The sequence below is a fragment of the Microcebus murinus genome, chromosome 21 (genome assembly GCF_040939455.1).
Source record: "Microcebus murinus isolate Inina chromosome 21, M.murinus_Inina_mat1.0, whole genome shotgun sequence".
Taxonomy (NCBI): Eukaryota; Metazoa; Chordata; class Mammalia; order Primates; family Cheirogaleidae; genus Microcebus; species Microcebus murinus.
Window position 1 is genome coordinate 24,516,502 of NC_134124.1, and position 27,381 is coordinate 24,543,882.

General features: G+C 47.6%; 1 protein-coding gene across 2 annotated transcripts; it reads right to left on the reverse strand.

The window, feature by feature from the left end:
- Positions 1-6,442: 6,442 nt before the first annotated feature.
- On the reverse strand, positions 6,443-25,659 carry C1QTNF2 (C1q and TNF related 2). Of its 2 annotated transcripts, XM_012786341.3 has the most exons (4): positions 25,494-25,659; positions 12,721-12,795; positions 10,651-10,903; positions 6,443-7,225 (listed from the first exon to the last, which is right to left on the reverse strand). In XM_012786341.3, the coding sequence occupies exons 3-4, from the start codon at positions 10,892-10,894 to the stop codon at positions 6,612-6,614; spliced, it is 858 nt and encodes a 285-aa protein (XP_012641795.1). In that variant the 5' UTR covers positions 10,895-10,903; positions 12,721-12,795; positions 25,494-25,659; the 3' UTR covers positions 6,443-6,611. The 2 variants fall into 2 exon arrangements, with proteins under 2 accessions (XP_012641795.1, XP_012641794.1); XM_012786340.3 differs by lacking the exon at positions 12,721-12,795.
- Between the last annotated feature and the right edge of the window lie 1,722 nt (positions 25,660-27,381).

The window sequence follows — 27,381 nt, forward strand, 5'->3', positions numbered from 1 at the left end:
TTTTTTAACCACTCAGCCCTCAGGCATGGTCACCCCTGGCCTCTGGGGGATCTCCCACAGCTCCTGACACTTTCAAAGGAGTGGATCGGTCCCTGGCCAACAGCTGGCAGCATCCAGCTGTGGCAGCGCCCACTGTGCACCTGCTGACTTCATTTCTTCTCCTCCTAGCTTGTTTGCAGGCTGGGTCTGGGCCAGAGGGAAGATGGCTGGCAGAGCTCGGAGAAGCAGCCTTGAGGACTTGGCTCTCCCAGCCCAGCCATTAGAGCTGACACGTGTTACCAAAGTCCCTCAGCCTCCATCTGTCCGTTCTAGAAATCCAATCACCTTGGGGGAAAGGCTTCTGGCCGCAGAACTGGTGAATCATGAAATCACAGAATATCTGAGCTGGAAGGGAACTCAGAGATTGCCAAGTCCAGCCAGAGAGACGGCTCTCTGCTGCAACAGCTCTCCCAAAGGTTTTCTGTACTGTCGCCTGTGGGTCTCAACCTGCCTGTGTCACAGCTTCCGTTGGGGTTTCCGAAAATTCCCAATGCCCAGCTGCACCCAGGCTAATTGCATCAGAATCACGTGGGGTGGGGGTGGGGGCAGCAGGATTCAGATTTTTAACACTCCGCCCAGGTGACTCCAACGTGCATCCAACGTGAGGACCAGGGATGTGGTCCCTTGCAGCCTCCTGGCTGTCAGGGTGCTGCAGCAATTATGACTGTGACCAGCGAGGTCAGCAAGACTTGGATTTGAGCTCCTGCTCTGCAACTTCTCCAACTGGGTGACCACAATTGACTTTCTGAACCTCTCTGAGCCTCTATTTCTTCATCTGTAAAAAGCATGTCATGGTAATACACCTACCTTGTAGGTTGTTCTTAAGGCCAAATGTATTAATCCATGAAAAGTACATGGCACAGTGCTTCATTCCTACCCGGTAAGAACTTAACGCATGTCAGCTTTCATTGTTTTTACTTTCCCAAGCTCTAGCATTTTGTCAGAAAGTTCTTTTTTTTTTTGAGACAGAGTCTCACATTGCTGCCCAGGCTAGGGTGAGTGCCATGGTGTCAGCCTAGCTCACAGCAACCTCAATCTCCTGGGCTCAAGCGATCCTGCTGTCTCAGTCTCCCGAGTAGCTGGGACTACAGGCATGCGCCACCATGCCTGGCCAATTTTTTCTATATATATTAGTTGGCCAATTAATTTCTTTCTATTTTTAGTAGAGACTGGGTCTCGCTCAGGCTGGTTTCGAACTCCTGACCTCGAGCAATCTGCCACCTCGGCCTCCCAGAGTGCTAGGATTACAGGCATGAGCCATAGAAAGTTCTTCTTTAGGGTAAGTTGAAATGTTCTTACAGCGTAAGAGTGATCTTCTCAAAACCTAAGGCTAGGCCGGGCGCGGTGGCTCACATCTGTAATCCTAGCACTCTGGGAGGCCGAGGTGGTAGATTGCTCGAGGTCAGGAGTTCGAAACCAGCCTGAGCAAGAGCAAGACTCTGTCTCTACCAAAAATAGAAAAAATTAGCTGGGTATGGTGGTGCATGCCTGTTGTCCCAGCTACTCGGGAGGCTGAGGCAGGAGGATTGCTTGAGCCCAGGAGTTTGAGGTTGCTGTGAGCTAGGCTGACACCACGGCACTCTAGCCCGGGCAACAGAGCGAGACTGTCTCAAAAAACAAAAACCCAAAAGCCTAAGGCTGCTTACCTCACCTACCCACTTAAGATCATTCTGTGGTTTTCTATTATTGTCAAGTTCAAGACAGAATTCTTTAATTTGACCTACCAGACTTCAACGTCTGGGCTCTGCCCTCAGCTTCCCATCTTGCACTCTTTCCCCCATGACCTGGGGGAGGGGCTTCTTTGATTCCCCCACAAGCCATGGTTTGTCCCAACACAGGGCCTTTGCCTATCATGCCCCTCCCTGAAAGGCCTTCCCCCAGCTTCCCCCAGTCAACTCCCACTCACCCTTCCGCTCTCAGCTCTGTTGTCACCCCACCAGCCAAGTTCTCCTTGACATTCCCACCAGGACAAACCCTCACCTTGCCATTCCCTTGGCATCGTGCTGCAGCTGACATTTATTTGCGTGATCATTTGTCCAACATCTGTCGCCTGTGCTAGACTCTATACTCCAGGATGACAGAGACCACATTTGTGTGTTGCTGATCCCAGGATCCCTAACTCAGTGCTGGGCACATAGTTAAGGGTCAATAAATATTTGTAGAATAAACAAACTGGCCTCATTTGGCCTCTTTTTTTTAAAGACAGAGTCTCACTCTGTCATCCCAAATAGAGTGCTACGGTGGAGTCATTATTGCTCACAGCAACCTCAAACTCCTGGGCTCAAGCGATCCATCTGCCTCAGCCTCCTGAATAGCTGGGACTACAGGTGCGTACCACCATGCCTGGCTAATTTTTCTATTTTTAGTAGAGAGGGGCTTTCACTCTTGCTCAGGGCTCAGGCTGGTCTCAAACTCCTGAGCTCAAGCGATCCTCCAGCCTCAGCATCCCAGAGTGCCAGGATTACAGGTGTGAGCCACTCGGCCTGGCCCCCATCTGGCCGCATGATAAAGGCCACCAGTCGTTTAAGTTCTGCCCTCTACAGCTCCTCAGAGCAGTCATGCTTTCTATCCCAGGACCACCCTGCAGGGGTGGGTGGGCACCTTCCAGACTCCCACGATTCTCTCCCCAAGGCTGAACAGCCATTGCTCCTATGGCAGGTGGCTCTTCCAGACCCTCCACACCCTGCTCTGGACAGATTCGGGTTGTAAGCTGCTTGGAACCAGCCTCAACACTAGGGAATGGGCAGCTTTTCAAAAGCAATTTGCCCATACGGTTCTGCCAAGTGACGGTGTGGCCCTGAGGTTGTTCAGGATTAATGTCCTAGTTAGCCGTTCAGCTCTGAGGCCCTTGGTCTCCAGGTCATTAAGCTCATGCATTCAATGGACATCTCACTCTAGGAAGTATCGGCTTGAAAACCACTTCAGGTGGGGATGCACGGGTTTACAAGTTTACAAGGGCATCGGCAAAGATAAATACCAGGATGAAGCTGAGATTTTCCCTCTTGTTTTTAAATCAGGGCCAATGTGAAGCAAAATTATGAATTAGATGAAGAATGTCTGAAAGAAAAAAAAAATGCCATTTGCCTGGAGCCATCTTGGGGCCATTTCTAAAACATTCTCTTTGGGAATTCGCAGAGAGGCTGTTGGGAGCACCCTCAGGCGCTGTGGCTGAGAAGCCCGGCCTGCAAGGTTACCTTCAAACTCACCCTCAAAGCTTCATTTTCAATGCCACATGGGCCTGAGGACAGCCGTGGAGGCGACACCAGGAAGCACACAATGTCCCACACCCCACTAAAGGGCAGAATTGGAGTCTTTTCTGTGCCAGTTTTCCCATCAGCGCGGCCCAGGGAGTGGCAGAGGCGAGGAGCTTGTTCAAAGGCCAGACTCGCAGGCCCCACGGTGGCAGCTGTCCCCTGGGGAGATCCCGCATCTGAGCCTCTGCACAGGTTGAAGTGGCAGATAGATCCTGACTCCTCACCTGGCTTGGGGACCCGGCTGCATTCCCTGGCCTTGCCATGGCAAGCGCTTAGGAGACGTCTACTGGATTGAAATGAAACCTTCAATGGATCGGACAAGAGCCCGCTTTGTGGGAGGGGATCTAGAAAACAGCCTGAAGAAAGACCAGGGTTGGGAGACCTTCCAGCCTCCCTGCAGCAGGACTGAGATTTGTGTAGTAGACGAGCTCCCTCCAGTGGCGAAAGTGAAGATGACAGGCAGGAGTGAAGAAAAGCGTTTCCAGTGGACTACTAGGCGTGGCTGCCCGGCTTGGTGTCTCATGGTGCAACCTGTCTTTGCACGACTCGCCCTCCCTTGCCTCTCCCTAATCCCAGCCCTGCCAAATCATAACTTAAAATTTGATATTTTGTGTATCATAGTTTTTTGCATTAATTTAAAATATTATATATATTATATTAAAATATTATTTGTATTGATTACTGAGTTTTTTGGCATCTTCTTAAATTATGTGTGAGGTGAGTGTTTCAATTGCCTCCCACCCGCCTCTGCTCCTAGTCATAGTTCTCACCTAGAAGTCAGCCCAGAAGGTCTCCCTAGATATATGCAGAGCACCCCCCTCATTTGTTGGGTGAGCAGGGAGGGCCAACGAGGGGCAGGGCCTGGCCTGTTGGGAAACACCTGTGGGCTGTTCCGTGCACCACAATCATGTGAGCTGCAGACTCCCCAGCTTCCTCCAGACTGGGACGCCTGCCGTTCAAAGTACATCCGAATGAGAAAAGACCATTGGATCAAGGATGATTTTATTGCACAAAGATGTACCGGGTTCTGCGTGCAGACCGAAAGGCGGGACCTGGTTGCCGAGGCCCGCTGCAATCAGCCAGCGCTCAGAAGAGGGGCTGGGGCTGCAGTGCATCTGGGAAGGCCACTTGCCTTGGAATCCGTTCCTCATTTGGGCCGCCATCCTGCATCATTTACCTGGAACCTCCAAGTGGCTCCCCAAGAAGGCGGCCACCCTCAGAAGTGTCAGGGGATAAAGTAGCACTCCTCCTTGCCATCAGCTGGCTGCCAGGAACCCCTCAGCTGCAACACCTGCTTCTGCCCCACCTGCCACGAACCCCATCTCCAGCAACCCTGCACCCCATCCAAGGAAGACAAGCCCCCAGCCCCGAGACCTGGAAGATCTCTGCCTCCATCTGCTCCACCTCCACAAGAGTGCCACGTCTTCCCCCATCATCCCACTGCCTTCCCTAAGCAGCCCTCGGTAGGTGCCAAGGGGACGTGTGTTCAGTCCAGGCCCAGAGTGGCAACCACAGAGCTTTGGGGGGGCCTGCACAGCTTGCTCGGGCTGGATAATTGCCCATGCCATAAAGGGTTAAGTCGACTATCTTCAAATGCCTATGTCCCTGGGGGAAAGAAGAGGAAGTGGCTAAAGGCTCTCCTAAAAAAAGATAAGAAAAAAAGAAAAAGAAAAAAAGAAAGAACTGTTCACAAAGGTCCCCCTCAAGCTCAGAAGCTGGCTTCTTCCAACAGGGTGCCTCAGGGAACCCTGACCCATGCATTGATCTGCTTGGCCCACTAAGCCCATCCTGGGCTTTTTATTTTTAAAATTTTATTTTTGTAGAGGTAGGGTCTTGCTATGTTGCCCAGGCTGGTGTGGAACTCCTAGGCTCAAGCCATCCTCCCACCTCGGCCTCCCAAGTCTATGGGATTATAAGCGAGAGCCACCGGTGCCTGGCTCCTTCCTGAGTTTTTCAGACCCACTTTAATCCCATACCATTTGTGGCCCAGTGAGAATAAAGTTATTATTATTATTTTTTGAGACAGAGTCTTGCTTTGTTGCCCAGGCTAGAGTGAGTACCATGGCATCAGCCTAGCTCACAGCAACCTCAAACTCCTGGGCTCAAGCAATCCTCCTGCCTCAGCCTCCTGAGTAGCTGGGACTACAGGCATGCACCACCATGCCCGGCTAATGTTTTCTATATATATTAGTTGGCCAATTAATTTCTTTCTATTTATAGTAGAGACGGGGTCTCGCTCTTGCTCAGGCTGGTTTCGAACTTCTGACCTTGAGCGATCCGCCCTCCTAGGCCTACCAGAGTGCTAGGATTATAGGCGTGAGCCACTGCGCCTGGTGGAGAATAAAGTTATTTTAAATAACCACCATTTTATTTGTGAAGGGGCCACTCCTGCCATCTTAGAGCAACAGCTCTCAGTATCATGCTGTGTCTCACTCACTGAGAACCAGGCCTGCAAGACATTTGTAACGAATATAAAGTGCTCGAGTCTGTGACTGAGTGGACTCATGCATCGAGCAGATTTGAGCTCATCCCTGTATCAAAGCCTCGCTCCCTCTTGCATTCCGATAAGCTGTCTTGAGTGGAATGAACTCTGCCGAGGCCTGTGAGGTTCTGCATTATCTCGCAGCCTCAAGCCTTGTGCCTCCTTTCTTACCTGGGCCTCTCCCTCTGGCCAAGCTCCTACCTGTGTCAAGGCCTTTGAACTTGCAGCTCCCTTGGCCAGGAGACCCCTGCCCCCAGACCTTCCCATGGCTCTGTCTCCCACTTCCTGGCTCAGCTTAAAAAGGAACCTCTTCCTGGTTGCAAAAGTCTTAAGGGAGGCTTTGGGGGAGGCAGGTGGAAATAGTTTGTTCTCGATCTACGTGACGGTTACAAGGTGTGCACGTAAGTATAAATTCACTGAGCTGTCCACTTAAAATCTGTAGACTTGCACTCTCTCCTGTTACTCCTACTGCTCTCAATTGTGCCATGTTCATTTCCTTCCTGCCATAATAATTACATTCTTTGTTTATTTGTAAATTGTACCTCCTGCTAGAATGTAAGCCTCATGAGGACATTCTGTCTTGTCCATTGCTGTGTCATCCAGAGGGTAGCACAGTTCCTGCTAAACAGTAGATACTAAAAATAATTAGTGAATGAAGAGATGGATGGACGAATTAAAAAAGCTTGGATTTAATGATGGAGATAAAAAGAGGCAGAGGAGGTCAGTCTGAGGCTAGAAGCTCCTTCAGCCCCCAGCCCCCTTACAGTTTAGGGGTCTTGCACCATATGCCCAAGTCCAGATGCTATTCCCTGCTGGGAGGCCCAACCTCGGCGTGTCTACACCTCATTGGGGTTGTCCTGGTCGGCGTAGATGAGGAAGCCCGTGAAGAGGCTGTCGGTCCAGTAAGGGTCATAGAAGAGCCCATTCTGCTCCGAGTAGAAGATCTGCAGCCAGACCTCGTCACCCTGCTTTAAAGCCAGGATGGTGGAGCCCGAGGCCACGTCGTGGTTGCCGGTGTTGGCATCGAAGGTCCGGATGCGGTACTGGCCGTTGTGCACCAGGCCGATGGCCAAGTGCTTGTTGGCCAGCGTGATGTCGTAGGTGAAGTAGTAGATCCCTGGCACGCTGCAGACGAACTTGCCGCTGGAGGCGTTGTAGTGGCCGCCCTCGTTCATCAGGATCTTGTCAAACTTGATGGGCAGCCGCTCCCGTGGGTAGCTCTTGGTCACCGCCACCGAGAAGGCCGACTTGGCGCGGCCACTGCCGCAGCTGCAGGGGCCCGGGAGGCCTGGCTCCCCCTTCTTGCCCTTGGGCCCCTTCTTGCCTGGCGTGCCATGCTTCCCAGGGGTACCACTGACCCCCTTGGGGCCTCGGGGGCCAGCCCGCCCAATGGCCCCGGCTTTGCCCTTTGGTCCTGGCTTTCCCCGGTTACCTGTCCGGCCAGGTGGACCTGGAAGACAGAGCAGCTGGTGTTATGGAGGGGCCGCCACAGGCCTAGGCAGAGGTTATGGGCCTTGGCTTTCCATCCTGGGAGCGGGAGCCGGTGGGTAATGGAAAGACCAAGAAGGCTTTGGAGGGAGACACCCAGAAATGAGTGTAAGTCCTGATGGTGTAACTGGGGCTGTTCTCCCAGCCTTATCTGGAAAATGGGAATGAGGATACTTACCTTCCAGAGCCACTGTGGATCATGGCACAAAAAGAATAACAAAACAAATTCCCACCTTTCCTTGTCCTGCCTTCTAAGAAGAGTCTGGCTTGTCTGCCAGATCAATCCTTCTAGGGGCTATGCTGATATTGGGCTGAGAGGGAACTGAAAGAAGCCTCTTCATTTATTCCCTTGATCCTGATAAAATCCCTGCCTGGTGCACGAGGGCCCTGTCCACATGTACTAGGGTTTTATTGCAGCATTGCTTATAAAAGCAAAATAATAGGAACAACTAAATGCCCATCCAAAGGGCATTAATTTAAAAATTATGGTCCATCCATACTGTGGAATTCTACACAGGAGTTAAGAAAATGAGGCGCATTTACGTGCACCATGTGAAACCTCTAAAATATCTTGTTAAGAGGAAAGAACATGTGGCCGAACCTTTTATGTTAAAAGGAATCCACAATGCTAATTATTTCTATACCACTTAAGTGTATAGGAGAGGCCTGGCCTATTGCGAACACCCACTAAATACTAGTTGACATATCTTACAGAACATTAATATTTTCCTGTAAGATTGCCTTTTAGCTTTTAATACTCATATTTCATAAAATGTACATTTCTCTCAATACAGCTGTTGACCATTTATTATATAGAAAACACTTAATTTATACCCCTCCACTCAGTACAACATATATGGATAAAGATTTGAGTTCATTGGACACAAAACAACTGTTTGTTACAACCAACCATATGAACTGGGTGATCAAGGAAGAGTTGCGTTAGGCATTTTACATCCTAACAAGGTACTTTATTTCTTATATGTATACATGGAGGCATTTCACTGTGTTTTAGAGTTTTGAGTTAAACTGTAATGCATTTAAATTTTTCCTAGTTTACATAATTGGGAAATAGGTTTCCAAATCACATTTTCTCACTGAACATCTAATTTTCAGGAACAGATTCCTTATGTTAAGTGCCTGGCAATGCCTGGTATTATTTTACACATATGTAAATACACAGAAAAAGGGCAGGAAGGACACACACCTAACCAAGGGTGAGGGGAGGGTGAGAAGGGGTAGTAATTAAGGACTTCTCCTTTAGTGGTATTGGTTGAATATATTACAATGAGATTGTATTTGCATATTATTTGTGTAAATAAAAATAATAGGGGCCAGGTGCGGTGGCTCACTCACATCTGTAATCCTAGCACTCTGGAAGGCCAACGCAGCAGGATTGCTCAAGGTCAGGAGTTCGAAACCAGCTTGAGCAAGAGTGAGACTCCGTCTCTACTAAAATCAGAAAGAAATTAATTGGCCAACTAAAAATATATAGAAAAAATTAGCCGGGCATGGTGGTGCATGTCTGTAGTCCCAGCTACTTGGGAGGCTGAGGCAGGAGGATTGCTTGAGCCCAGGAGTTTGAGGTGGCTGTGAGCGAGGCTGATGCCACGGCACTCACTCTAGCCTGGGGAATAGAGTGAGACTCTGTCTCAAAAAAAAAAAAAAGGAAAAAATTATACTAAGAAAGGTCACAAAGCTGCTCTTTGAAAAAATGAAAATAAAATGTGGGAGAAGGGGCTGAGAGAAGAGGAGGAGGAGGAATCGTTTTGGCTTGGAGTTTTTGGGGGGAGATAAATAGATAAGAAAGCTTGCCAGGAAGTTCTACCATGCATTTTATGAAGTGCTTACTTCTTTATGACTTGTTTGAGAGACTTCAGGAAAAGCTGACTTTGTTTTTCACGACTTCTTTGGAGGTGGGTCTGTGTGTGTGGTGAGGGTGTTGGACGTTATCCTGAACTGATCCCAGGGAGACAGGGAGACCTGGCTTTATCTGGGTTACCTAGGCCAGGACTCTCCACCTCTCAAGACTGCCTTCCTTGGCGTGGTGGCTTAGTTCTCAGCAGAGACTCAGTGCATGGTAGAAGGGATGACAAAGCAGCCCCCTGCCTACATCGTCACAGCTCTTGATTAAGGGGAAAATGTCAACTACAGAGACTCTCTCCCTCAGGATCCATAAGGCAAATCTCAGGGGAAACTCTAGCTCGTCCTGCTTGGAGCACATGCCCAGCCTTGAGTCTACCACTGTCATCAGGGAACTGGATACCAGGACACCAGTGCCTAGCACACTGTAAGACCTCCTCAAGTCAAAGCCATTATCGTTACCTTTCTAGTTATTTTTCTGGGAAGGAGGTACTTTTTTTTTTTTTTTTTTTTTGAGACAGAGTCTCACTCTGTTGACTGGGCTAGAGCGCAGTGGCATCAGCCTAGCTCACAGCAACCTCAAACTCCTGGGCTCAGGTGATCCTCCTGCCTCAGCCTCCCGAGTAGCTGGGACTACAGGCATGCACCACCATGCCCAGCTAATCTTTTTAATATATATATATTTTTGTTGGCCAATTAATTTCTTTCTATTTTTAGTAGAGACGGGGTCTTGCTCTTGCTCAGGCTGGTTTCAAACTCCTGACTTTGAGCAATCAGCCCGCCTCGGCCTCCCAGAGTGCTAGGATTATAGATGTGAGCCACCATGGCTGGCCGGAAGGAGGTAATTTTAAAGAAGTTTGTTTGTAGGAAAAGGCCTGGATTTGGAGCCTGCTACTAGCCTGTTACGTGAGCTCAGTAAGTGATTTAGGGGGTACCATTTATTCCATGTCTACTCTAAGCCCACTGCTTGACATGCTATTGTATGTCATGCTATTTTGTATGCTATTGTATGACATGCTATTTTATTTCATTTTTACCGCAACCCTGTGAGGTTGCTATTATTATCCCTAATTTAGAGATGAGGAAACTGAGGTTTGGAGAGAGGTTAAGTAGTTTGCCAAAATTAGTATCCAGGTTGGTTTCCAAAGTTTAAGTTCTTGCAGCTATGACATTCTGTTCTCAACTTGATTGCTCTGTTTCCTCATCTGCAACATGGAGATAATAGTTAGTTTTATGAGCCTATAAGTTCCTTTTGGGGCTATAAATTGGGTTTCTGTGACTTGCAACCAAAAGCGTTTTGAATAATGCTTTAGGAGACTTGCCCAAAGTCACTTAGCAAACCGAAGGTACAGCTGGGGCAGGAACACAAGATTCAATAACCACTGTTCCTTTTCGAATACACTGCTTTGTTTATAAGGAGATAGTAATTCGACTTATAATCAAAGGGATTAATACCAGTTTTAGGAATTTCAGATGCTGTCAGCCCCAGGTGGGAACAGGAGGGGTAGGCTCTGGGCTTCTTACCTTCCTCTCCACTGTCCCCCCGGTCCCCGTCCTGGCCATCCTGACCATCTTTGCCAGGAAAGCCCATTCGTCCCACCATTCCTGAGGGCCCTGGGGCTCCCGGGGGGCCAGGTGGGCCCTGGGGGCCAGGCAGGCTGCAGATGAGTTGAGGGGAGCCTTTCTGGAAGTCCCTGCGAGCGAAGGCGCCAATCAGCGGGTCAGCAGCACAGGGGAGGGCACAGGCCAAGAGCACCCAGGGGATCATGGTGGTGACCTGTGGGAGGCAAGAGAGCTGTGGCAGGTGAGTGTGGCCACCGAGCTGAGCTAGTGGTTGGTCAGAGGGGATGCAGAGGAGGAGGAGGAGGAGGAGGAGGAGGAAGAGGAGGAGGAGGCAGCTGGGATAGACTCAACTGTGTTCTGTCTCTTGCTCTTTCTTACATCACACACAAATAGTTGGACAGAGTGTTGTCATATGGTGAGGACATATTTGGACAAGCTGAGTCATATGCCCAGCATACACTTTGGAGGGGCCTTGGGGGTGAGGCACCCATCATCAGACCATCATCTTCTGTAGTGGCCGAGATGGATGCAGGACTTATGGCCCAAAGACTGACGACTGGAAGGAGATGTGCATGGAGAGAAATGATCCATAGTTTCATTCAAATATGTGGCATGAAATGAAATCAAAGTCATGCAATTAGCAGGTGACAGGGCTGGGGTTTGAACCAGGCCGTCCAGATCCAGAGCCTGTGCCTTCCTGTCCCAGGCTAGATTGTGCGCCCTTGAGGCTGACAGCAGCAGTAGCACGATCCCACCAGAGATCAGTGCGATAGGCACTCAGGGCTTATCCACTTCCTGCCACTGACTGTGCATATGCAGAAACTGAGGCCTAGAGCAGAAATAGGCAACTTATCCAAGATCTCTCAACAAATTGCTTCTGTCCCTTTGCAATCAACAGCCTCTACCCAGAGAATGAAACCAGGAGGGAGAAGACTCCAGGCATAACTTCCTGCCATGGGGATGAGCTATGAAGTGGTACCTTGATTTGTGACCTTAGTTAGGCAAGCCCTTTTCCCTTTCTATTTCTCAATTTCCCTACCTGAACAACAAGGGGTTGGACTAGAGAAGTGGCTCCCAAACTTGAATGTGCATCAGACTCACCCTGAAGGCCTGATAAAACATAGATTGTTGGGCCCCACTCTCCAATTTTCTGATTCGTCAGTTCTGGGGTGGGGCAGGGCAATTTGCGTTTCTAATAAGTTTCCAAGTGATGCTGCTGATAGTGGTCTGGGGACCCCACTTTGAGAACCACTGGACTAGGTGGTCTCTAAGTTTCCTTGCAGCTCTGATACCAAGCCTTTCAAGCTCCAATCTGCCCACTCTTTCCAGATGTGAAGCACTGTTGGCTTCACTGTTTCCATTCAGTCTTTGGCTTCTGAGTCTTCTGTAGAACCTCCCAGCTGTGGGGGTCATAGATTCAAGGGTTGCATCACACACAGTGTGCATCCATTCTTAAAGGATCTTGGGCAGGCCCCCACAAGCATACATATAGACCCTGGAAACCCCCAGACAGGAACACAGAGCCAGGGCCCCAAGACAGAACCGCTACTAGGGTGTAAGGAAGGCATGTTGGGTCTACATAGAGGAACAGACGTGGACAGAGGTACATATTAGCTTTGAGTATCTAGTCATCTGGAAAGATGGCAAAAGAAGGCTGAGTGGATGAGTGTAAGAGGATGTTAAAATTGAAAGTCCGACTTGGGCACCAAGACAAAGGAAACACTGCATGCCAAATTGAGGTCAGGCCCGAATGCAGGATTTACAAAAGAACAGTTTAAGACCCCATCCTCCAGCTCTTGGCACTCACTCTTGTCAGATCAAGAATTTTAAAATGTGACCCATGTCATTGGAGTGGGAGGGAGAATGGACCACGTCTGAGGCCTGCAGGAAAAAGTTAGAAGAGAGAGACCGGCAAGCTGCCTGGGGGGAAGGGTCTGACTACATTGCCTTCTCACCCTCCCAAGGTAGATGGAAGGTACCAGAGGCCCTGCCAGCTTCACACTTGGCTGGGGGAACAGGAGGAAGTCTCACCTTTGAATGAAGATTGAAGTGTGGACGCCTGGATTGGAGATTCAGCCAGGCAGAAGGGGGAGCTCCCCTCACTGGCTAAATTACAAGAGGGAAGAAGGAGGCAAAAATAAAGGTGTAGGTTGATTATATTTCTGGTGTCACACTTGCTCAACCTAGATCACATAAATATAATAATAGTAGAGGTGGTAGGCAGATAAGGCAGGTGCTTTTGTAAAACTGTGGCCTAGACACTCCGCAGGCCCTGCGACTAGCCATCTCTCTCCCTTGCCTGCTTAATGAGTCTTGGAAAGAAACTGGCTAGTGTTACCTGACAGCTGCAGCACATCTGGGGGCCCCAGAATAGAAACTGAATTTTTAAAGTAAGTTTGAAATAGTTTAGAAAGTTGCAATCTACAAACATTTTGGAGTAGGGAAAGAGGGAGGAAGGAAGTGGGTGGGAGCGAGTCTTTGCGGAGGATCAGAATCCTGCAAATGGCTAGATGAAGACAGGCAGGAAAGGCCCAGCCAGATGAGAGCGGGAGGAGACAGAGGGGGACCATCTGTCGCAGTTGACGACGATGACGCAGTAGATGGTGTCCACGCCCAGCTACACGAGAAGGGGGAGGGCTTGCTCTCTGGCCCGTCTGCCCTGTGTCAGCCTCTTTGGACAAAGAGGGGACTCCTCTCTGCAGCGACAGCTGGGTCTGGGCAGGCCCAACCCTCTGGGTGGAGGAGGGGGGGCGGCCTGGGACAATTTAGGAGGAAGGATTTTCTAAGCTGGAATCTAGAGGCTCCTGTAGCCCCAGAGGAGTCCTGGCAGCTTGAGCCAGGAACTGTTTTGGAAATAATGGTGGGGAAACTAGATTCTGGTTCCAAACCTAGAGGGAGGGAGAGGAGAATCTCCTTGCCTCCAGGGTACCTCCAAGAAAAACAAGACTCCAAATAGCTCTGCTCCCAGCCTGCGCCCCACCCTCACCCACTCTACAATGGTGCTGAGAAAATCTGGGTTGGGGTGCTTAGAGCAGAGCCAAGGCCCCAAGGAATCCAGATGGATTAACTCTTCCAGTGCCTAGTAAATAAATTTAGGATCACAAACTTGGGGAGGGCTCCCAGGGACCTGTCTTCTCCAACCTCTTCAGTTACAGATAGGGAAAGCCAGGCTGAGCCAAACTGATTTTATCACACACCTACCCCATTCCAAGCACTGTGTGAAGCTATTTGCCTGCACTGTTTTATTTGAAATTTACAGTGAAGCCCATGAAGGCAGTATACTTATGTCTCCATTTTTCCAGAGGAAGAACCAGATGCTCCAAGATGCGAAGTGATTTAGCCAAAGTCGCACCATCAGGGAGCAATGGAGACAGCCTCCAAAAACCCACGTCTGAGCATCTCTGAAGACTATGCTTACTCCACTCTACCTTGCTTCCTTCCCCTGCTAAATTATTCCTATTTCACAGAAGACTCGAAATTCGGAGAAGCTAATTTGCTCATGTTTACGAAACTAGTTAGCGGCAGAAGTTATATTTGAACTTGGGTTTGGCCGACCCTGGTACCCAAATGCTTTCCATTATGTCAGCATCTCTTCGATTTTTCCTCCCAAATAATCCAAATTACAGAAGAGACCTTGAAGCATATGCCAAAGCCGCACACAGCAATAGAGAAATTGCTTTGATATCCTGTAGTTTACTTTACAATTTTATACACACACAAGCACGTACTACATGACTTCAAAAATGTAAAAGTGATGCTATTCTCTCTCAGGATACTTGAGCAAATTGATGCTTGAGGGAGACCTGTCCTTTGAAAGGGTCATATTTGGCTTAGCCAAGATGAAGGGTAGGGGATCAGGGGGGAGCCTCTTGGGCCCCCACTCCCCACTGGAAGCCCCCGAGTGTTGATGGGGGTCCTGCCGAGGCCTGAGCTGAAAGTTCAGGGGGTCACTCCCCAAGACCCTCCAGTACCTGCTGGCTGCACAGAAAAGCTTGGAACCCTTGCCATGGCCCATAGGGGCCTAAGGACCTGGCCTCTACCTCCACTCCAACCTCAGCTACCCCACCCCTTCCCTCCACTCCTCTGGCCTCCCCCAGACCAATCTCCACTCCATCCCAAGGCGCCAGCCCCTTAGCCAGTAACCTAGTGGGCTCCACTCTTTGGGTTTGCTGGCTCTTTGTCTGTTGTGTTCTGGCTTAAATGCCACTTCCTCCAGGCCATCCCTGACCTGCCCTCTCAGGCAGTGCTCCTTTGATTCCAGCACTTTCTTTCTTTCCTGGCCCTTACAACAACTTGCCAGTATTCACTTTATTCCCATTAAAATGTAAGCCCCATAAGAACAGGGACTTCAGTGGGCCACCTGGCTTCAAACTTCCCTGCACACAGGGGGTGTTCAAGAACTACTGGCTTAATTAATGAACGTCTGAGATGCTGACTCTGCCCTCAAGAAAATCCACAGCGAAAACAAGGTAGTGGCATAAATCCAGAAGGGAACTGACACCCTTGATTCATATCACTTCTCTTTCTTCTTTCACTTTTGCTAACTAAAACTAGATCTGATCCCTCCTTCCTTGTGACCTCCTAGAGTAGAGGGGCTATGTCTTTCTCTCTCTGCCCCCTGGGGTGGGGGCTGGCCTTGCAGAATACCGTACTATAGTAGATGCTCCACCATGAGTTGTTCGATTGATCAGGAAAAAAGTATCAGTCCTTCCTCAGCTTTTAAAAAACTATCTTAGTCCCTAAATTGTCCTTTCTGGGGGTGGAAAGGTGTGAGTTAAACAGAAAAGGCTTCATTACAGTCTTCCTGCTGAAGGGGAAAAAAAATGTTAGTTGGTTAAATCCCAGAAATGGAATCATGAGGTGCTAAACTTGGACGAGTTCTTAAGTCTGGTTTTAATCTACCCAGTCCCTGGGCTTCTCATCTCTCAGTTAAGTAGCTAAACATTCATAAATACACATGTTCTAGAAAAACGCTAGGGGCTAAAGGGCTGCAGCCTTAAGTCCACTATCAGGAAACAGCCTTCCTCCTCCCTCCCTTTTGCTCTTGGCCCATAGAACATGGTCTTCTGGTTGATTCCTGAGGGTCCTTTGCTCAGACTGTGGGGTGGAAGGGCCAGAACTGGGGACATTGGCCTGTCCCTGATTCTCCCAGTAGGTGTCTGCCAGCAGAAACTCCAGGAACACTTCTCTGGGCCTTGAGCAAGGCTTCTAAGCCTGGGTGCTGAACAATCTCCCCTTGCAGATTGGAAGACATAAATTATGCTCAAATAAATTTGACCTGTTTGTTATCAGGTTTTGACGTGCTGACAGGTAGGGGTGGTGTTTAACTCAGTGGTTAAGTGCCATGGGAAACCCAGCCTCTTGGTTTCTTCAACTATCCAACGGAGCTAGTAGGAAACTTACCTGAGGGAGTTTGTGTGAGAAATGAGATAATGCATTCAAAGATTGTAGCTCAGTGTTTGACGGTTGCAGAGAACTCAGCCTAAAATGCCCCCTAATCCTAGCTTCCTCCGAAAAGCCCTCCCGTAGCAGCCAGCCTTGTCCTTCAAGAGTGAGGTCTTAATACCACCTCCTCAGAGAACCTGCCCTGATCACTTGATCCAAAGCATCCCACAAACCCCTGCATATGCTCTTGTATCACCCTGTTCTTTGAAAGTACTTGGCCCATTTGTGATTATGTACTTATTTTTTTTTTTTTTTTTTTGAGACAGAGTCTCACTCTGCACAGGCTAGACTGCCTTGGCATCAGCCTAGTTTACAGCAACCTCAAACTCCTGGGCTCAAATGATCCTTCTGCCTCAGCCTCCCAAGTAGCTGGGACTACAGGCATGCGCCACCATGTCCGGCTAATTTTTCTATATATTTTTAGTTGGCCAATTAATTTCTTTCTATTTATAGTAGAGATGGGGTCTCGCTCTTGCTCAGGCTGGTTTCGAACTCCTGACCTCGAGCGATCCGCCTGCCTCGGCCTCCCAGAGTGCTAGGTGTATTTGTTTCTTGACTAGTTAACTGTCTGTCTCCTCCCCTGAATGGAAGGTCCGGGCCCTCCATGTTGCTCCCTGTGGTACCACCGGAGTCTAGCATGGTGCCCATGAACACAGTAAGTGCTCAGCACAGTTGCTGAACAGCCTTGAATGAAGAAGTGGTCACTCTTAAAATTAATAAACTATCAACAGGATCACAAGGATCTGGATAAAAATGAGGATGGCAAATTCACACTTGGTTACTGAGGAAAACCCTGTGAGATGACTGGTCTTGGATTCGGAAGACCCGAGTCTCAGTCCTAGTTTTGTAACTTATTGGCCATGTGACTGTGGAAAAATCATTTCACCTTATCTGGGCCTCTATTTTCTCACCTGTAAAATGGAGATAACTTGCTCAGGCTGAGTGTGGTGGCTCATGCCCGTAATCCTAGCACTCTGGGACGCCGAGGCAGGTGGATTGCTTGAGGTCAGGAGTTCGAAACCAGCCTGAGCAAGAGCGAGACCCCGTCTCTACTAAAAATAGAAAGAAATTAATTGGCCAACTAATATATATAGAAAAAATTAGCCGAGCATGGTGGCGCATGCCTGTAGTCCCAGCTACTCGGGAGGCTGAGGCAGGAGGATTGCTTGAGCCCAGGAGTTTGAGGTTGCTGTGAGCTAGGCTCACACCACGGCACTCACTTTAGCCTGGGCAACAAAGTGAGACTCTGTCTCCAAAAAAAAAAAAAAAAAAATAGATAATGGGTGTGAAAGCAAAACATGATACGAAAGTTACAGCTTTATTTAAAATTGTAAGTGCCACCAACTGCAGTCCTGAAGTCCCACTCCTGGAGTGTTTTGGAGGAGACCTAGTCCTGGGTGGAGGGGGACACCTGAATCCAACCTGGTGGGGCAATTCTCCCTGTGTCCAGAGTTAAAAGGACAAGGCTGCCAGTTGGAATGAGACAGTGCTTACTTGCAGATGAAGCCTGCTGAAAATCCGCTTTGATGGAGTGGGAATACTACAGTGAAAAACACCCCACACCCTCCTCGAATTCTAGGAAGTAAATTGGAAACAGCCCTCTCCAGCTTCTCTGAAAAGCCAAAGAAGTCGACTGGAGGGGAGAGGGGCTGGCTCCTCACACACCACACACGAAATGTCCCCTTTCCTGGGATCTTGAGATGGAGGCCCACTTGGAAACGCTCCAGCACCCAGAGTGTAAATAAAAAGGATTAACAGTTATAGGACCCACTTTCCAGAAAATAGCTGATCTGTTGTTTTCTCTCATTCTCTCCCCCTATTTCTGGCTCAGCCTAGAAAAAGAGGTCCAAGGACAAATCTGACCTAAAGAGGTCTAAGAAGCCAGGGGTTTGTCTCAGCAAGCATTCCTGAAAGCACACAGGAAGTCAGCCTGGGTGTTAGAGCTAAAGAATCATATCTTCTGACATATACACTCCCCGGCTTTACAACCCAACCAACGTGGTGCATAATGTGGTGAGCAGTGGGGCCCACCCCTCTGGGCCCTGGGCTGCTCCACATCTGAGCCCCAGCTGCCTGCCCTGCACAAGGAGGACAAGAGTCAGGTTCTGGGGTGGCTGAGGACAAAGCCATCCAGCTTTGGCCCTGCGCTTGGCTGTTTTCTGCCACGTGGACACCAAGGAACTGCACTGAGAGAGAAGAATGCAGCTGTTGTGCAGGATGCGAGGGGGAGAGATGGAGGCCGAGGCTGGTCGGATTCCTGTATCCAGCGTCTCTGGAGGGCCAGTCTCCACGCAGCAGACCAGAGCGGTGGGGGAGTGTGTGTGAGCAGCCCTGTCCAGAAGGAAAATGATTTAAATGGTCTCATTGCCCCATTAAAAAAGTAAAAAGAAGGCTGGGCCTGGTGGCTCACGCCTGTAATCCTAGCACTCTGGGAGGCCGAGGCGGGCAGGGATCGCTCAAGGTCAGGAGTTTGAAATCAGCCTGAGCAAGAGTGAGACCCCCGTCTCTACTAAAAACAGAAAGAAATTAATTGGCCAATTAATTTAATTTATTATAATTTAATAATTATTTAATTGGCCAATTAACTTAATTTATATAAAAATATATAGAAAAACTTAGCCAGGCATGGTGGCGCTTGCCTGTAGTCCCAGCTACTCGGGAGGCTGAGGCAGGAGGATCACTTGAGCCCAGGAGTTTGAGGTTGCTGTGAGCTAGGCTGATGCCACGGCACTCACTCTGCTACCCTGGGCAACAAAGTGAGACTCTGTCTCAAAAAAAAAAAAAAAAAAGTAAAAAGAAGGTGAAATTAATCTTAATGTTATTTAGCCCAATATTTTCCAAATCATGCAATCAATGTAAATTTTATTAATGAGACATTTTACGCTCTTTAATTAGCGCTAAGTCTTTGAAGCCCACTGATGTATTTTAGCACTTGCAGCACATTTCAATTCAAACTGGCCACATTCAAGCGCTCAATAGCCACACAGTGGCTATTATATTAGCTCCAGCTTGAGTTCAAATCCCACAAACTAGCTGTAGAAGGACCTTTTACAAGTTACTTATCCTCTGTTCCTCAGTCTCCTCCTCTCCAAAATAGGGATGGTAATAATAGTACCGACCGTAGAGGGTTATTATGAGGATCAAATGTTTCTAGAAAAAGGCTTGGAATATGGTCAGAGGTATAAAAGCATTTTCTACTATTATTTTATCATATCTTAACTCTTCTGAAAATCAAACAAGATAATGGATGTTGAAAGTAAAACATGATAAAAAATGTAAGACCTGCTTAAAATTGTAATTATCACTAACTGCAGCTGAACTAATAAAAACAGTCCTGACCTCCCACCCGGAGTCCTGTGGCTTTTCAGGCAGAGGCCCCTATATCTTCTAGTCAATCCTCATTTTCTTTCTTCCTTTTTTTTTTTTTTGAGACAGAGTCTCACTTTGTTGCCTAGGCTAGAGTGAGTGCCGTGGCATCAGCCTAGCTCACAGAAACCTCAAACTCCTGGGCTCAAGTGATCCTCCTGCCTCAGCCTCCCGAGTAGCTGGGACTACAGGCATGTGCCACCATGCTCGGCTAATTATATATATATATATTAGTTGGCCAATTAATTTCTTTCTATTTATAGTAGAGACAGGTCTCACTCTTGCTCAGGCTGGTTTCAAACTCCTGACCTCAAGCAATCTGCCCCGCCTCGGCCTCCCAGAGTGCTAGAGCTGGCCCCCATTTTCATTTAAATTAGCGTGAGCTGTGTCTCTGTCAGTTGCTACCAGATGAGAGTCCTAGGGAGACTTGATCTTTGCTTCTGCCTGCTGTTCCGTCCCGAGGGACCTGGGATGCCCATGCTCCATCGCACAAAGACCAGTGGGTCAATGGGACAGTGTTTGGCTCATCAAGTGAGAGGGGCCAAGTGGGGTACCATGTGTGCGTGCTTGGTACCACGCTTTGGCACATGAATACCCAATAGACAGTGCCCCTTATTACACTGCCTTCGAGGCCAGACAGTGGGGACTTTGAGGTGAAAAGATGTGCTTGCTGCTCCTGTAGGGCACACTATGAGCCCTGTAACGACCTGGGCACATTTAACTATCCGGCTACACTGAGGGCCCAGCCTGGCACACCTGTGTGACCAGGGGAGAAAACAAGCTTCCCGGAAGCATCTAGATGTAACAGAATCCAGGAAGAGGCAGGTGGCAAGGGAAGAAAATTTGGGGGCTGGATGATCCCTCCAACGATATAGAAGGCACCATGTTTGAAGATCTAAGAACAGAGGGAGAGGAACAAATTCTGAACCTTGAAGGGCTGGGAGAGGAAACGCTAAGTTTTCTTTGACTTTTCTGAGCAACTTCCATGGAGTCACTTCCGGTGAGTCCCTGGTGGGCACTTAGGGTAACCCTAAAGACATGTTGTCTGATGTGTAGCATTAGAGAAGCACAGAGCTGGTTTAGTAGTTAAAAGATGGTTAAGAGTCATTTTCTAGCTGTTTGACTTTGGGCAAGTTATTTAACCTCTCTAAGCCTCAGTTTCCTTTGTCTGTTAAATGGGAAAAATAATACTCTATGGTCTCATTTGAATTTGAAACAGCACAATGTAAACTTATTGATTGTTTTCACTTTATGTATAAAATCTGAAATAACCCCAAATCCCCAAATTAAAAGTTGTCACAAACCTTATAAAGCAGTGTGAATTGTATTTACGTTATAGCCACATAATAGCACTATCCTAACAGGTAACAGAAATACCTGCCATCCTTCAGCAGGTGGGTTTTGAATCATACCAATTTTGAATTATTGGCGGTCTTCAGGAAGGTTTCCCTGGAGTCATCTGATTGCCCGAACCTCCCTTCTAGAGTAATTGTGAGTAGTGAGTGAGATAATGCAGCCAGCAGCCCAGAGGAAGCACTCAGTAATAGTAGTGTTATTCTGATATAATCGTTTGTGGAGAGAGACAATATAAAAGGAGAAGGTTGCTACACACATGTGGATAAACAAACAGATTTGGTCTGCTGTTTCCTCATTTGTAAATGGCATGTGGTATAATGGTGAGCCTATGAAGAGTATAATTGTTAGCTTTGGCATAAACAGCAACGAAGGCAGTTATAATAGCTAATGCTATTTTATTTCACAGCATGAATGCAAAGGTACAGGGTTTCTACAGATGTGCCCAACTTTAAACAAGGTTGTAAAATTTGAATTTAGTCATTCAATGATCAGCTTTTTGTTACTATTGCAGTGTGCAAGAACTGGCTGAGAGGGATTAAAGAGTTACGGAACACAGTCCTGCCACTGAGGAAATGACAGTCTAGACAAGTGGTGATCAACTGGCTTATCAATGGCCTCATTCAGACCATGGGTTATATTGTGATTATTGTTTTTGTTTTTTTTATTTGAAATTGTTGTCAATGTAAAACTTGGGAGATTTTATGTTAAAATAAAACTTTCCAGCTTTTCTTGAGAACCTTAAAGATCTGGCAATGCTGAGCATGCATTCTGGCAGGTCACCAACTGCTTGCCCCTTGAGACAAGGTATTATGGGCTGAATTTTATCTTTCCAAAAGTCATGTTTTTTTTTTTTGAGACAGTCTCACTGTGTTGCCTTTGCTAGAGTGCCGTGGCATCAGCCTAGCTCACAGCAACCTCTAATTCCTGGGCTCAAGCGGTCCTTCTGCCTCAGCCTCCCGAGTGCTGGGACTACAGGCACACACCACCATGCCCGGCTAATTTATTTTACTATATATTTTTAGTTAGCCAATTAATTTCTTTCTATTTTTAGTAGAGATGGGGTCTCGCTCTTGCTCAGGCTGGTTTTGAACTCCTGACCTTGAGTCCGCCTCAGCCTCCAAGAGTGCTAGGATTATAGGCGTGAGCCACCTCGCCTGGCCTTCAAAAGTCATGTTGAAGTGCCAACTCCTAGAATCTCAGAATGATTGGAAATAGGACTTTTAAGGTCCTTATAGGTTATTAAAGTAAAATGAGTCATATGCGTGGGTCCGAATTCAATGTGATTGGTGTCATTATAAGAAGAGATTAGACAGACACACACAGAGGGACAACTATGTGAAGACACAGCAAGAAGATGGCCATCTGCAAACCAAGAGAGAGGCCTCAGAAGAAAGCAACCTGCTAACACCTGATCATGGACTTCCAGCCTCCAGGACTGTGAGAAACAAATATCTGTTGTTTCAGCCCCTCAGTCTGTGATATTTTTTTTTTTTAATTTTTAAAAATATTTTTATGTTTTCTAATTTTTTTTTTATTTTAGAGATTATGGGGGTACAAATGCTTTGGTTGCATAAATTGCCTTTGCACTGCCTGAGTCAAAGCTACAACTGTGCCCATTCCCCAGACATCATGCACCGCACTCGTTAGGTGTGAGTTTACCTATCCCTTCCTCCCCCCTACCTGCCCAACACCCAATGAATGTTACTTCCATATCTGCACATAAGTTTTGATTGACTAGTATCAACTTAATAGTGAGTACATGTGGTTTGTTTTTCCATTCTTGTGGTATTCCACTTAGAAGAATGGGCTCCATGTGGCATTGTTACGGTGGACCACGCTGACTAAGACACAGAGTCTGCATTCTTCAGTGTCAAGTTCTAACCACTCCCAAAGGTCATGCATTCGGTTCACATGCATATCGTGTACAACCCCTGTCAGCATCTGAGTTTACAACCCCTAATCTAGAAGAGGAGAGTAATGATTCTCCATGAATACTGGAGAATACAAGGCTTTGCTGTTCATATTTCCTTTAATTCTCCTCACAGTTCTAAGAGGCTGCTATGCTACTGCATTCTCCACTTGGCAGAAGAGAAAACAGAGCTCAGAAAAGTGAAAAATCATTTTGCCCAGGTCAAAACTGGAGTGGAACCCAGGCTTGACGACTCAGGGCCCAGCACTCACGTCCTTCTACCATGGCCCCTCTGCTAACAGGGTGAGTTGCTAACAGGGCAGTGGTGTGTGTGTGTATGTATATGTGTGTTATAGAAGTAAGCCATTTATAGAAGTGAACAAATCCGGAGGGGGATTATTTGCTTGAAAAAATATTTGGCATTGAATTCCTTTCCCAAGTAAATCCAGACTAGAACTTGATTAACAGAAATCTGGTTTATGCAGGAGTTCGTCTCATGGAGGCAAAGTTAAGGTGGGCAGGCCTTTGACCTGGAAGAGGCAGTGGGGAAGCTGTGAGTATGTAGAGGGACTGTGTTACCCCTGCAATGAGCATTCAGGAGCAGGAAGCATCAGAGACAGACTGCAGGAGAGAATGTCCCAACAGCAGGGTCAGGACGAGAGAAGGAATAGCAAGACAGGGAAGATCTGTAGAGAAAAAAGTGACTTCTTGGGGAACTTGTCGAATATGTGATAGAAACAGAGTAGCTTCAAAGAAATGACCCTAGATTGTGGGGAGGAAAAAAAAAACTCAATTCACTTGTATAATGACACACTATGACATTATAAGAACAAAGCAGGTCAATATATGCAGATTTGTAAACATAGCCAGGATACACTGTTAAATGAAAAAAGCAAGCTGCAACATAGAATGTAAAGGATGATTCTCTTTGAGTTAAAAAAAAAGACAGACACGTAAATATATATAGTATATATATTAATACATATATATGGAGGAGAATTTCTTAAAGGAGACAAAATTTTGTTTAAAGGGCTACCTTTCAGAATTGGGAAGGAGTGTGTGGGCTTTTACTTTTCACTTTCTCCTTTTTGAACTGTCTGGATTTCTTATGAACATAATTACTTTTATAACATTTAAAACCTTAAATCCTAAGCTTTAAGGATTAGAAGACGGGCAAAGGTGGTATCCCTGCTAGGAGACAGGGAGAAGTCAGATATTTGGGAAGAAACAAACTCTGCAGTGAACCTGATGTGTCAGAATGAAGGGCAGAAGTCATGTTCAGAAAAGTGTGGAGGGTCTGAGGAGTTGGCAGTTGAAAGCAAGAGTAATAGATATAATTTCTAGATAACAATAAATTAGAAGAAAATGGTACAGATGGGAGGGCAGAAATAAGGATACGAAAGGACAGTTGTTTTTTTTTTCCAAGACAGAGTCTCACCCTGTTGCCCAGGCTAGAGTGTCGTGGCGTCAGCCTGGCTCACAGCAACCTCAAACTCCTGGGCTCAAGCAATCCTGCTGCCTCAGCCTCCCGAGTAGCTGGGACTACAGGCATGTGCCACCATGCCCAGCTGATTTTTTAGTATTTTTAGTTGGCCAATTAATTTCTTTGTATTTTTAGTAGAGATGGGATCTCACTCTTGCTCAGGCTGCTCTCGAACTCCTGATCTTGAGCAATCCGCCCTCCTGGGCTTCCCAGAGTGCTAGGATTACAGGCGTGAGCCACCGCGCCCCATCGGAGACGACAGATTTTTAACAATACTAACTGAGCATCAGCCTTGGGTTGACACGTATAAGACAGTCATCACTATTGCTGCTGGCAGAAACCTGGCAGAAACACAGGATCTTTGAGAGGTGGCCAGTCTAAGGAAGGGACCCTTGAAGGGTTCCAAGCAAGGCAAGTCTGTGGTCAAAGAGCAGAGGAGAATGACACCAAGGCTGTTTAAAAAGTCTCATAGTGATAGGGGAGAGATCTGGGCTGGGAGACCAGTAGGGACCACTGCGGTACTTCAGTTGAGAGACAAGGTGCTGTAACTGGGGCAGTGGCAGCGGGGATGCAGAAACAAGAACAAAGCATATACATACAAGGCTTGGAGACAAGCAGTTTGGGGCAGGAGGTAGAGTGCAGAGAGTTGTAAAGAACTGGGTGCAAATCTCTGCCTGCCTGCCATTCAGTACCTTTTGAGCTCAGTTTGCCTGACTGTATAATGTATTTAATTAAAGAAATGTGAAGAGTAAATGAGATAATACACTCAGTAAATGTTAACTACTGTTGTTAGCTCGGGTATTGCTCTTACCCTTACCAGGGTTCTAGTCCCTTTATCATCAGTTGCTAGCTGTGCAACCTTGGGCATGTCATTAATGCCTCTGAGACCGGTTCCTCGTTTGTAGATGGGGGGACAACCTGTTGCCACGAAAACGAAAGAGCCCGCAAGTAAACTGCTGGCAAAGCTTGGCACAAAGTAGGAGCTCAATAAATGGGAGAGCTACAAGTATCACCGTCCTAACGGGTAAATCACTGAGCATAGAGCCTGGCACACAATTTGCACTCAAGAAATGTTAATTCATGTTATAATTCATAAGGAACGCCGCCCAGCCCGCAATAAGGGGGCGCTCGCCGCACTCACCCCTTCCGCTTTCCCCGCCCCCAGCCGCCGCCCGGATACCGCGTATCTTCCCCCTCCCCGCGCGCACTTTCTGCCCGGGCGGCACCGCCGTGCAGGGCACTTACCCTAGCTGCTGCCGGCCACGTCCAGGGTCGTCGCGGCGAGGAAGCTCTCGGCCGGCCGTGCTCCTAATGCTCCGCGTCCCCGCCTTGCGCAGCGGCTGCCGCCGGGCCAAGCGCCGGCCCCAGGCATAGTTTTCCCATCCCGTCATGGGCGGGAGCGCCCTCCTCCCGGTCACGTGGGCCGGCCCGTGGCGGTTTGGAAAAAACTTACAGTGCTGGTGACGACTTGGCTGTGTCGAGGCATCTCTCTGCGTGCAAAGCTTGTCAGTGTGTTTGAAGGTTTTGTGCAAGAGCGTTTCCCCGTGCGTTTGCAAAGGGTGTCAGTACGAGTGCATGTGAAGAGACATCTGTCTGTGCGCATGTGAGAGTTTATCTCACTGTGGATCTTTGGAGTGTGTGTAGGCATGGCAGCTTACAAGAATACATTTCCCTGTGTACTAAACGTGTCTGTAAATTGAGAGGGATTATGGATCCTATGTACGTGTTCAGTTGTGTGTGCGTGCATAATTGCACTTACCCAGATGTTCATCAGGGCCTGGGTATGCACATGTCCAGGATGGCAGCTTGGTGTATAACTGAAGTGCACTTCAGTTGCTGGCTGTACACCTAGTGGCTAGATATCTGTGTGCTGGGTGCATGTTTAAATGTGTGTGAGTGTGCATAAACACGTGTTTGTGTGTATGTGCATAAGGTCTGTGTTGCATCTGTAATTGTGCAATGGCTCATTCTGTATGTTGATATCGCTTGTGCGTTGGTGTGGATTTTGTCTGGATGTGGGTATACACACACATAATAGTGTGGACACAGGTAACCCTGTTGCCCAGCCCTCATCTCTCTCCTACCCAGAAGTCAAGGCTTTGCTGGCCTTGCTAACTCTCTAGCCCACCCTCGAGTCATTTAGAGAGGTATATTATATACCCTACTGGAGGGTCTCAGTTCCCAAGACAGGCAGAGCAATCCTGTTTAGGTAGCAAGTAGACACTGGAGAAAAGGAAAATCATCAGAGGGCTGGCTTTTGCTTCTCTCTGTTCCTTCCATTGCTTTCTTCTACTAGCTGCCCATATTTCACTTGGCTGCCAGAGCATCTGGTTAACAGCTGGTATGAGACAAGGTTTACAGTCAGAATTTTAATGCACATATGCATTCGAATTCTAATGCTGGATCCACTGCCCTACACAAGTCAACCTTATAGATGGTGTTTCATTTTCTGAAAAGTGGGGAAATAATATTACCTGCACTATCTTTCCCCCCAAATTTGGGACACTCACCTATAAAGGTGTTTGGTAAGCCATTGAACAATGTAGAAAATCATTACTAATTATTACATAAATACTGTTTGGGGATGAAAGTTTCTAGGCTCAATATTCATTCAACAAATATTTAATAAGCATCTATTATGTGTCAGTCCTGAGCTAGATGCTGGGGATAGGAGAAAACCAAATAGGCTTGGTGCCTGCTCTCATGCAACTTGGAGTCCAGTGGCAGTGACACAAGAGGTTACAAGTGAAGTGAGTGTTCCTGAAGAGAAAAACTTTGAGTATAAAACTGGGTGGTCAGAGGAAGGCTAGAAGGGTTCTTCTGCATCTTCACCTGAACCCTAATTGGTACATCATGTTATGAACTATTAAGTGCCATGAAAGTCAGGGAAGGAAGATGAGCGTGGATCAGAACAAGCAGGGAAGAAATCCAGAGAACTGCTGTCTTTCCTCTTTCCATCCTTCTATGCTGAACCCCATTTCAATCCAATCATTGACCTTCAAATTAATCCATGGATTACACATGAAACAACTAAAATGCACCAGGCACTCCACTTGACGTTGGGGTCACAGTGATGGGCAAATAATGAAGGCCTCTACCTCCACAGAGCTTATGAGGAGACAGACATTAAACT

Coding starts and splice junctions, on each gene's coding strand:
- C1QTNF2 (XM_012786340.3), bottom strand. CDS start 10,894: ATGATCCCCTGGGTGCTCTTGGCCTGTGCCCTCCCCTGTGCTGCTGAC. Junction 7,226..10,650: donor GGGGGACAGTGGAGAGGAAG/GTAAGAAGCCCA, acceptor TCTGTCTTCCAG/GTCCACCTGGCCGGACAGGT.